This window comes from Pteropus medius, unplaced genomic scaffold (assembly GCF_902729225.1).
Source record: "Pteropus medius unplaced genomic scaffold, Ma_sr-lr_union100, whole genome shotgun sequence".
Taxonomy (NCBI): Eukaryota; Metazoa; Chordata; class Mammalia; order Chiroptera; family Pteropodidae; genus Pteropus; species Pteropus medius.
The window spans coordinates 4149806-4161841 of NW_024356335.1; the positions used below are offsets into that span (position 1 = coordinate 4149806).

General features: G+C 48.9%; 1 protein-coding gene and 1 pseudogene across 2 annotated transcripts; one reads left to right on the top strand and one right to left on the bottom strand.

Moving 5' to 3' along the window:
* Window positions 1-1694: 1694 nt before the first annotated feature.
* On the bottom strand, window positions 1695-11997 carry TRUB2 (TruB pseudouridine synthase family member 2). Of its 2 annotated transcripts, XM_039861443.1 has the most exons (8): window positions 11568-11991; window positions 11095-11226; window positions 9617-9691; window positions 8514-8575; window positions 7362-7443; window positions 5010-5082; window positions 4340-4476; window positions 1695-3632 (listed from the first exon to the last, which is right to left on the bottom strand). In XM_039861443.1, the coding sequence occupies exons 1-8, from the start codon at window positions 11674-11676 to the stop codon at window positions 3298-3300; spliced, it is 1005 nt and encodes a 334-aa protein (XP_039717377.1). In that variant the 5' UTR covers window positions 11677-11991; the 3' UTR covers window positions 1695-3297. The 2 variants fall into 2 exon arrangements, with proteins under 2 accessions (XP_039717377.1, XP_039717378.1); XM_039861444.1 differs by lacking the exon at window positions 9617-9691 and having other exon boundaries at window positions 11568-11997.
* LOC120601850 (uncharacterized) lies at window positions 6888-7006 on the top strand (annotated as a pseudogene).
* Window positions 11998-12036: the final 39 nt, after the last annotated feature.

Here is a 12036-nt window from a genome sequence, read left to right on the forward strand (position 1 = left end):
TGAGGTTCAATAAAATGAATGGAGAACGAAACATACGTTCAGATCTCGGTCCAGGGTCCTGGCCTCGTGGTGGATTGAGTCACAGGCAATTCTGATGCAAAGGGTGCAAGGTCAGCTTTGAAAATACAGGACAACTTGCCTCAGCTGTAAAGGCCTCAAAGTGATCTTAATTCACAGAGAGTCAAGCCAATCAGTGCGCAATGCATGTCCCCTGATAAGGGAGATACCATTTCAACCGCACTGGCTGTTCCCCTGGCCTCCAGTGCTTCCTCCTCCAGAGCATTCCTGGCTCCCAGCCTCATTATCGCCTTCAGCTCCTGATTCAAATGACCTCCTCACTCAGCCCTAAGGAACACAGCCACCCCCGACATGGGTTGTCTTGTTTACTGATGTATCCTGGTGCCTATAACAGGATCTGAATAGTAGGCGCTCCATAGAGAAATATCTGTTAAGTAAATGTTGAATACACTGGCTGGAACCCAGGCCTTCGAAAAGCCACCAAGTCCTAGCAGCAACAACCTACTTGATAGGCAGGAACAACCCAAAACGGGAAGAGGTGGGGCCTGAGAAAAAGCCCAGTGTCTCTGGCTACCTTCCTGGGGTCTGGAGGTAGAAGCACCCATAACCTGAGGGTCAGATAGGGAGAAATGGCCATGCTCTATTGTCAAATGAAATAAGTGACACACTGTACAATTCCACTTTGTTAAAAATTAATCATTTGGGTTCATTCAGCACACGTATACTAAACACATATACAGGTAAAGGAAAAATTCCTATTTCCTCTCTGCACACAATACTTCTGACACCTAAAGTGTGAGGTCTTCCACACCAAGCAATTCTGCAACTCCTGATGGACACAGGCCGGGTGTTCTACAACGGTCCCCAACCTTTTTCGGTCCCAGGGACCAGTGCTCCTATGAAAATCTGATGCCTGATGATCTGAGGTGGGGCTGAGGCGGTGATGCTGGTGCTGGGGAGCGGCTGCAGATACAGATGAAGCTTTGTTCACTCACCTGCTGCTTGCCTTCTGCTGTGTGGCCTGGTTCCTAACAGGCCACTGACTAGTATCGGTCCTTGGCCCGAGTGTCGGTGACCTTCATTCTACAATTTAACTCTATTCTGACACTAACTGCCTGTGGGAGTTAACACAGGTCCCACAGGGTAAGGTTCAGACATTAATCCCAAGTCCTAGGCTGTCACCTGTACTGACTGGCTATAAACTGGGAGTTCCCATTACCCCCTCCCTTCAGTTTGATAGTTTGCTTGAACAGCTCACAGATCTCAAGAGAAATACTTACTTATGTTTACCACTTAATATAAAGGATACAGCTCAGGAATAGGCAAATGGAAGAGACAGATGGACACACAGGGCAAGTAAGAAAGGAGACAGGGCTTGTCCACGTTTGCTGGGTACACCACCCATCTAGAACCTAGATGTGTCCACTAAGCCAGCAGCTCTCTGAACCCCATCATTTAGGTTCCTGGGCCCCACTCTAGACCTATCGAGTCAGAATCCAAGAGCTGGGGTTAGGATCTGGATTTTCAAAGATCTCTCCAGGTGATTTTTTTTTTTTTCAGACTGTTTTTTTAGAACAACTGTTTATAGAAAAATCGATAGAGAATTCCCATGTACTTGGCTCCGAGTTTCCCACGTTATTCTAGTATTAACATCTTACGTTAGTATAATACATTTGTTACAACGAATACTGGCCTTTATTAACTAAAGTCCAGAGATTATTTAGATTTCCTTTATTTTTACCGAAGGTCCTCTTTTTACTGTTCCAGAATCCCATATTATATTTAGCTATCATGTCTCTTTAGGCTCCTCTTGGCTGTGGCAGTTTCTCGAACTTCATTGCTTTTGATGACCTTGACAGTTTTTTAAAGAGAACCGGTCAGGTGTTTTGTTTTTTTTTTTTCTTTTTTGGTCAGGTGTTTTTGTAGGATGCCACGCTACCGGGATCTGTCTGATGTTCTTCTCATGATAGGACTGGAGTTATGGGTTATTTACCTCAGAGGTAAAGGGCCATTTTCATCACTTCATATCAAGAGTACACACTAGCAACATGACATCACTGTTGATGCTGACCTTGATCCCCTGGCTGAGGTAGTGTCTGTCTGGTTTCCGACTGATTTTTATGCCAGAGAAACGAGAGGTACCGGAAAAAGGGCCTCTGACACTCCCTGTGACAACTCTTTAAGGTCATTGTTAAAAAGAAAGGAGCCACAGTGAGCAGACAGCTCACACACAGAGAGCAAGTCTTATGCACCAGGCACTGTGACAAGCACCTGACCATGATGACTTCACTTGTCCCAACCACCTCACAAGGTGGGTGAAATCATTATGTCACATTATGGATGAAGGAGCCAGGCTTTCGAGGCATCGTAGCCAGAGGCCCACAGAGCCACATCTGCTTGATGCTGCTCTGAGCTGCGGGCTGCCTCACAGGAAAGGGTGAGGGAGCTGTAGTGGCAGAGCCTCCTCTCCCAGGATGGCGGCAGGGACGAGACATGCAGTACTTCCCCTTAGGGACCAAATCGGGAGCCCTAGCCAGAGGCCAACTCGCTCCTTCTAGCCCGTGTTCTGAGTGGGAATTACCCACGTACCTAGAGGTTAAAAAACAACCCCCCAAAAAAGCACACACGGGACCAAGGTGTCCAAAGCCTAGAGAAATAAAATTGGCAGAAAAAAATGGCTAAATTTTTTTTCTTTTGATTTTGATGGTATGAGAATAGAGCCTTTTGACCTTACGTATGTCACATTTATTTAACCAGTCCCTTACTGATGGATGGTAATTTTGATACATACTATCAAATTACTCCTAGACCTACACAGTTGTATATGCTTAGCAACAATATAGACTGTCCATTTTCTCACATCATCACCAGTGCTGTTATCTTTTTATTATTTTTGAAAGCAAAGAAAAAAGTCATCTTATTTTTCATCTGTATGTCTTTCGTTACTAGAAAGGTGGAGCATAATTTCTGGTTTACTGAACATCTGGATTTCTTTATATATGATTCATGTCATTTGCCTAATTTCCTTGTCATCTTCTTGTTTTATAAGAGCTCTTTATATATTATGGATATCAGTTCTTCGTTAAACATACTGCAAAGATTTTTATCGGTCTGTCATTCATGTATCATCTTTTCCTCCATAAAGAAACTTCTTCTTTTCAACTGGGTCAAATCTGTTGATCTTTTCTCTTACAGCTTCAGTTTGAGGCACAAATAGAAAAACATCCTCTGCTCTTTCTGCATGGTCATCAGTTCTGGTTCATGAACAACTCTTTACCTTTATCCACCTGCTGCCCCACCAGCTGCCTGGCCTTTCAAGGAAGACCTTGGCCTCTGGGAATCGCAGTGCTGGCCTGGCCCCAGCAGTTGCTGGGTGCCCAGTCGTGGACTCAAGCTCTTCTCCAGCTCCGCTGCCACCCGGGGGGCTGCAGCCTGGATGGCACCTTGGATGCTGTGTAGGTCCCACTGGGTCCTCAGGAGGGCATCGTCCAGGGTGAAGCAGCCATCACGCGTACGCCGCACTTGGGAGCAGACAGCAGTGCTCTTCAGCTCCAGGCCGATTTCATGGACCAGCCTTCGCAGCTGCTTCTGCGTCTCATGCATGCACTGCACCTCTGTCAGGGACACACAAGGACACAGAATGTGGTCGGGAGCACCGCCTCTGGTGTCGGCTGATCTAGATCCACATCGCTTTATACCTCTTGGGTATGTAATAACCTTAGCAAGACACCGTAGTTCTGCAGGGCTTTGCTATTCAGAGTGCTGCCTAAAGACTACCCTGTGGGTGCCACCTGAAGACATAGAGAATCTCAGGCCCCACTCACACCTGCTGAGTCAGAAGCTGCCTTTTAGGAAGATTAGTCACGGAGCTGCTCTGACACTTCGTTTGCTCATCTGTAAAATAGGTGGTTGTGAGATGTCTAGGAGGTAATTTACACAAGGGGTTCAGCATGAGGAAGGGCTCGGTCAATGCTCAAGAAGAAGAGCCCTCGTTAATATGATCAACAAAGAAAGGAGTCGGGAGGCTGGGTCGGGAGGGACTGGGTAGCTGACAGTGCTGTCTGACGGTCCACATCAACCTGACGCACTGGGCAATGAGCCGCTAACACAACCTTTGCCTGTTAAGGTCCGGCTTTGAAGGCTGACTTGGCAGGAGATAGGACAGCATTTGTTCTGTGTGCTATGTGATCAGCCAAGCCCAGCCCAAGGCTGGGAAGGAAGCTGGCCAGCAGAGATCGGGGCTGGGATGTGCTGGCCTCTGCCACGGCATTCCGCAGCGACTCCCCAAATCCAGGAGCCCCAACTTCCCAGGACAACTTACCTAAGAGGAATTCTGGAGGCGCAAAGTGGAGGCACCGGATGCCTGTTATCAGCATTGGGGACTTGTTCATGGGCCGGATGGAGCCTCTCACGGCCATCTCATAGGCTTCCTGAGTCTGCAGGTCGAGGTTGGAGTACCTGGGAATCAGGAGGTGGGTAGTCAGGTGGCTGACGTGGGGTGGGGAGCTGTGCTGACTGCTCACCCTCGCCCCGCTCGATCCTGAAAGACGCCCTTCCGGAAGCTCTTGTTTCACTCTCCATCTCCCTCGCCCCTCCAGGTGCCTCTGCAGCCGCCGTTTTCTCTTTCCCTTCCAGACCTTAAATGCAGTCAGCCTTCCTCTGCACACCCTCCCTGGCTTCAACAGTCACACACGTGCTGATGATCCCCGACCCCTGGCCCTATGTCATGATGATGCGGGTCCCCAGCTTTCCTCTCCATTAGATCATACGCCTCCTAGGAGGGCAGCTGGTGTCTCCTGTTCCCCGCAGTCTCCCCAAGGACTGGCCTCAGACCTGGCACACAGACATATTTGTGTGCTGTGGAAGAAATGAGTGGTTCATGGGATCTGCTCCAGGGCAGGTGGAGCCCAGGGGGCCCTGTGGGCACCTCCTGCTCTTCCAGCACCATCCTGAGGGCCCTTTCAGGGCGATGTGGGTTGGGCCCCACTTACATCACCAGGGCCTTCTGATGGGAGCCTTGAATTACGGCCAAGATTCGGTCCAGCTTCTCTCTGGTCACGTGGTCTAGAAAAGCCAGGGGACCGTCAGGAGGTACCCACTGAGGATGGGCGATGACAAACTGACAAACTCCTTTCCCCCAAACCGGCCCTGTCCTTGGAATCTGGAGGGGGTTCCAGAGCATCCTCTGATCCCAGGGGTCCCATCTAGGGGTTCAGAGTCCTTTGAAGACCTTATGAAAGCTTGGTCTCTCTTCTCAGAACAATATGCATGAACTCTATATTTTGAGGACATTTCCAGGGAACTCACAGACTCCAGCTTAAAAACATTTTCTTCTGGAAATGAGATGAAGATGTAATGTGACTTGCCCGATATTCTGAGTCAGGCCTCCTAAGCCCCAGTGTGGGGTTTTCCATGCCAGGAAGCCTGGGAGGGAGGGTGCCATCTGTCCAAATGCAGAAACAGGTGGCAAGGAGTGGCTGTACGGCAGGCAGTAGCAAAGCCTGGGGATACTCACAAGCTCTGCTGGCAGGCTGATCCTGCGGCTCAGCTGGGGCAGGGGCCAACTTCTGGCTCCAAAGGCCAGAGTTCTGGGAGCAGGTGTAGTAACTGTGAAGACTTGCCAGCTTGGAAAGCCTTAGGTCTCTCATCTCTTCTGCCTGGCTCATTCATGCTGTTGTCTTACCTGGTGTGCACCCCACACCACCTCCTCCCCTTTCATTTACAGTCCAGCTCAAATGCTGCCTCCTCCAGGAAGCCCTTCCTGGAGCATGTTGCTTTTTCCTCCTGGCTCCTGCCACTCAGTACCTGGGTCTATTTCCCAACATTTAATTTTCTTTGGTTTTTATATTACTTTTTAATTATGTCATTGCTATATGGATCTTCTTTAAGAAATTCAGATTAGCACCAACAAACATCTCCCCTCCTCCAAATTCTGGCTTCCTCCCTCCTAAAAGTGTCAATTTGGTAGCTGTCTTTAGATGTGTCTTGGATGCTGACACACATCTACACATACAAACATACAGTGTCGTCTTGCCATGTTTTAAATCTCTAGAAGATATAGAGATACGTATCTGCTCTCCTTGCTAGTCTGAGTTCACTGAGATTGGGGACGCGACCATATGTACCCCCAGTGCCTAGAACATGGTTTATGCCAAATAAGCAAATGCAATAGATGTTATCGAGAATGTTAGAACATGGGGAGAGTAAGAAGTCAAGAATGGGCCATTTAGCCATCCATCCCCCATCCATCCATCCACCCCCTATCCATCCATCCACCCATCCATCCATCCATCCATCGATAAAATAAAATACGACCGTCCCGTCGCACTGTCAAATTCACGTCGTCCCAAATTCCTTTCAGCTCGTCACTTGCATCCATCGTCCCGTCCGTCTTTTAAATCCGTCCGTCACTTGTCCCGTCCGTCCGATAAAATCCATTAAATCCATTTTGTCCGTCCGTCCTTTATTGTCCAAATCCTTACCCCTTGCGTCGTCCGTCTCATCACACGATATACTCCCCGTCCACTGTCTGTCCATTCGTCCGTCCGTTCGTCCGCTTTCCATCAAATATCCATCCAAGTAAAATAAACACTACTTTAAATCCGTCATCTGTCCCCATCCCATCCAAATCCATAAATCATCCTCTCACCACATCCAAATCATTTCATACATTTCAAATCGTCTTGATAAAATAATCCATCCCGTCCGTCCCCATTAAAATCAAATATCGCAGCCATCGAAAATGAGGGACCTCCCCGGGTCACAGTACAGTGATCTGTGTATTGTGCATTTGGTGAAATTGCACGGTCCTGTAGCGCGGAGTGACAGGTCTCGCAGTTGGGGAAAGATACTAAATAATCGCACTAATGGAGTCTGACCATGCCACCCTAAACGTGCCCGATCTCGTCTGATCTCAGAAGCTAAGCAGGGTTGGGCCTGGTTAGTACTTGGATGGGAGACCACCTAGGAAGACCAAGCGTTGTAGGCGTAAATAAATAAATAAATAGATAGATAGATAAATAAATAAATAATCAATCAATCACTTATCATTAGTTGATTACTAACTATTCTGAGAGTCCATCCAGTCCAAGTCTGAGGAGCAGAGAAGCTCCCCTGGGGAGGTGACATTTAAGCCAGGCAAGGAGACAAAGGGGAGCACAGGGCATTCCTGGAAGACAGAATGAGGTATCCAAAGACCCCTAATAGCCAGCCCGAGCTTGGTGTGTCTGCGAGTGACTGAGAGGGAGCCCACACAGCCCACGTGGGGTGAGGAATCGGGAAAGCAAATGCGGAGGCAGCCGCAACTGCTTCTCCCACCACCCTGGGCTCCTACAGGCTCTCACCGTACGTCGTCTTCTCCACCAGCCGCCCGTCCTCACAGAAGTCATCTGTGGCTTTGCCTAGGAGGCCGCGCACTGTGTAATCCTGCAAGGACAAGGAGGGTAAGACCTAGTCAGTGTCTCTGCTCTCAGCCTCAGTGCTGAGGAGGGGGGTACTAGACTGAGGGTTGGGGTGGGGGACCCTCAGGGAGCTCAGGCACTCAGCCCCTACCCAGCTACCCCAGTACCCCCTAGGGAAGGGCACCGGACTTTCCTATGATGGTGAGGGCTGGCAGCCCAAAAAGGGCACTGATGACCATACTGTGACAATCCCATGCTGCTACACCTCTCCAGTCCAGCCGAACGTAACAATTCATCATGCTCGGCCCTTCCTGGCATGTCCTGTTGGTGACTCTCTATCCCTCTAAGTATGATCTGTGAGGCTAACGGCCTTTGCCACAAATTAATGACTATGACGATAGAGATGATGACAAGTAACAATGAGCATTTACCATATGACAGTGACTGTGCTAAGTGTGTTACTTGTGGTCACTAATTTAATCTTCAAAGTGACCCTATGGAGGTGGTACTATTACCACTCCCATTTTAGAGAGGAGGAGATGGAGGCGCACAGATGTTAAGTAACCCACCCAAGGACCACAGCTGGCAGAGAGGTAGAAGTTGGTTTTGAACCAAAGCCATTTGACTCCAGAATCTATGCTCTTAACTATTAAAAATTCATGCCCCCTAACGGGGCACCTCTGTGCACGCTCGCGGGGCCAGACTCCATGGACTCAGCTGGGACACAAGCAGCCTGATGTCTAGGCAGTGACATCCACTTCTCAGTCTTGGGGAAAGAATGGAGTGGTGTCATAGTAAGGCTCTGGTATTAGACGGACATAGGTTCCAATCCCAGCTCTGTCCCTTTCAGGATGCATGACCCTGAGCAAGCGACATCCTTTCTCTGAACCTCAGTTCTCTCATCTGTAAAATGGGTGAAGGACAGAACCCACAGTCATTATTATGTTGTTACAGGCTTCTACAGCACGTGACCATAAAAACATGCTGGCTGACGGCCTGGGAATCCCCAGTGGAATCCTCTCAGCCTCAGACTCCTGCTAGTGACCCCCAGGGAAAGGACCAGAGGATAAGCAGTCTGTCCCCAGCACCTCGTACCTTGGTGAGGTGAGCGTTGTACATGTCGGTGAGGAGACGGCGACCATGTCCCACGCCGAGTACTGAAAGGCACCCAACCTGATTTCACAGCTGGCTCCGCTTTCCCGTTTCCCTGGGACCCCAACCCCCATACCCACCATCAGAATATTCCCACCTCCAATGCTGCTGAAGCCAGTGAGGGAGCAAGGAGAGCTTCTTCTACAGGGAGCAGTCGAAATCCCCTGGGTATATGTAAAAATGCAGATTCCTGGGCCCCACTCATATGCACTGTCTCCGAGATGTGGTGGGGAGGGGCTTTTGATACACTCAAAAGAGACAAGTGGCCCAGTCACACGGACCTACGCTGTAATCAGGGGAGGCTCTAAGCCTCCTCCGGCCTCACTGTCTGATCCCTGTGATGTTGTGAAGACTGAGGAAGCACAAGAAGCAATCAGGACAAAGGAAGGGCCCTATAAATGGGGGCATTGTGGCCACTCCCTGCCTTTCCCCAGCTCTATTTGTCCCTCTGGCTGAAGGAGAAATGACTCTCCATTCACTTCTGGAGGGAGAACAGGGAGGGGGCATGAGGTCATGTCTGCCTGCCTGTGCCCCAGGAAGCAAGACAAGAGGACTATGGCTGTCACACATGGAGGATGTGGATACCGCTTGACCCTAGGGACACAGATGGCTCATGACTCAGAGTGACCCAGACCCTAGCTAGTGGAGTCAGAGTCACGCGTTTTGCTACCCATGCAAGTGATGATGGTTTCCCCTCTCTGGACCAAGAGTGTTCACCAGCCATGTGACCCAGGACGAGTCTCCTGAGCTCCTGGAGCCTTGCTTTTCTCATTCATAAAAATCATACAATATCTATCTAATGAGATTGTTGTGGTAAATACATGTACACAAAGGGCTTCATACTACATCACATTCGGGAATGATTTGATGAAGGTGGGCAATTGTGAACTCCCCACTTCCACCAGCTGATCACTCTTGGGCCAGGAATCAGAGGAGAGCAGTGGTGGAAAATGGCTGTCAAGCTGGAAGTGCGCTGGGCTCCTAGAAGCTCCCTTATCCTCCCTAAGGCTATATGACTACATCCCCAGGCTCACCACATCACCTACCAAGCACCCCAGATGCCTGGGCATCCAGCCGGTGTCCCACGCCAACCTTCAGGCTGGTGAATGCTGGTCCACGTACTGGAAAGAAACACATGAGGTCCCTTTCCTCAATGAATCCAGACTCCAGGATGGCTTTAGGCTGCTCGATGACCTCATTCCTAAAATGCAGCCTCACAGTGCTCAAACCAGGATCAAGTTGGGCTCTCAGGTTTCCTTACCACAAAACCTGGGGCCTAGAACCACTTCCTCAGTTCCCTAGGCCCAGAGAAAAGACAACCCAAGATGCCTGTTACTCTGCCTATCACCATTCCCTCAGTGAGAGTCTCAGTGGACTGCGCATGACACTGAGAATCAAGATTATACAGTTCCCTATCCAGCTCCTGCAGAAGGAGTATCCTAGACAGTCTGCCAGTGAGAAAACAAAGGCTGTGAGCTCCTTAAGGCAGGCCTGGGTCTGCTTGTTCACAGTTCCAGAGTCCAGAACTCATTAGCTGCTCAGGAAATAACTACCGAAAGAATGAATGACTCATTAAAATATATATATATATTAAAATAACTGTAGTTTTCTGTCTGCCAATTATCCCTCAATAAAATTGCTGTAAACACCCACACATACACACACACACACACACACACACACACACACACAAAACAAAAAAAGAGTAAATGCAGGAATGAACCAGAAGCATTTATACCACGGCAGACTCTAGGGGGATGGTATAAGGTAATTAAGAGCCTAGTGAATCCAGGCTATGTTACTTAATGTTAACATTGAGTCTCAGTTTCCTCTTTTGTGAAATGAGAATAGGATTCACCACTCAGGATTGTGGTGAAGATTCAGTGAGATGGCATTTGGGAAAAGCTTAACACAGTATCTAGTACAAAGCAGATCCTCAATACATCATATTTGCTATTGTTATACTGTAGAATCACTGAATATCACTGTTGAAGGGGGTTTAGAGGTTTCTGGTCAAGCCTCTTTGTCCTCCTAGAGTGTCTAGATTTCAACCTCCTTAGGACTTCTACCTGAGGGTCTGACTTCCCTATGGCGTCCCAGAATAGTAGAGGGGTCAGCAAACTACAGTCACAAGCCAAATCCTAAAGCCTATTTTTATAATGGCCCATGAGTTAATATTTTTCTCTATTTTTCAATGGTTCAAAAAAATCAAGAGAATAGTGACATATGAAAATTACATGAAAGTCAAACGTCAGTGTCCATAAAATTTCATTGGAACGCATCCCAGCTCATCGCTTTACATTATCATCTACAGCTGCTTTTGCACTACAATGGCAGAAGTGAGCCTGCAAAACCTAAAATAGCTACTATCTGGAAAATCTGCCAATTCCTGGTCAAATACTTCATCCTCACTGTGGCCCTTCAAAGGTCTGGGACAGGAGTCTGAGCACTGACTGGGACAGTGAATCCGGGCAGAGACTTCCTGGGAAGTGACGCCCAGACCCCTGCCTGAAATGTACCTTACCCAGCAAATGGTCCGTGAGGGTGGGCACACTGGTGGCTGTGAGGGTCAGTTCCTTCTCTTTGCTGCCTTCCATGGGGCCCAGCAGGAAGCGAACGCGCTGTTCTGGGGCAGGAGGCCTCCCAGCATTGAGACCTGAGTATACACAGTCAGAGGATATCTTGTCAATTCCGTTCGAGGGGAAGGAAGGGCCAAGGAAGTATGAAGATGGAGAAGACAGAAGAAAGCCCACGGTGGCGAACAGAATAGCAATAGTTAAGTAAGCCTTGGGTTCAAATCCTACTCTATTACTTATTAACTGCTTATAACAACCGACAATATTGAGTTTGTTTACCCATCTGAACACATGGAAAAGGAGGAGTAACAGAGTGTACAGAACACATTAGGAAAGCGCTCTGCCCAGGCGACCAAGTCACATGACTTTATTTTGCTAGAAGGATCAAGAGAGAAATCGTGGTCTAGCTGGAGGCACTCACCCTTCAGAAGCTGCAGCTCCACGGTATCCCGCAGATGGTTCCATTTTAGCCCCGGAGGCTTGTAGACCGCGAAGAGCCCATGCAACCGTGCCAAGCCGGCGGACCCCATGTGTGAAGCCGGCGGTCCAGACTCGCAGCAAAGCTGGACGGACGGAAGTGCCGTACAGTCCCACACTCAAATACGGTCCTTTCAACGGGCGCCGCCATGTTTCGCAGCCGGAAGCGGTTCTCATCTTATTATCCTCGGCGGGGAAAGGTGATGCAGAAAATAAGTAGGGCCCGGCGCTGAACCCAACCTAGGAAGACTTACTTGGAGATCCTTTCTGGGGGTGAGGTGAAATGAGAGTTTTACGTCGGTAGAGTAGGTGGCAGACAGGCTGCCTGGATTTCCTACTCACACTTAGCGATAGGGCCCTTTCCTGTTCGAGCTACGATCCCCCCGGCTCAAAAAGCCCTACTTAGAGTAATA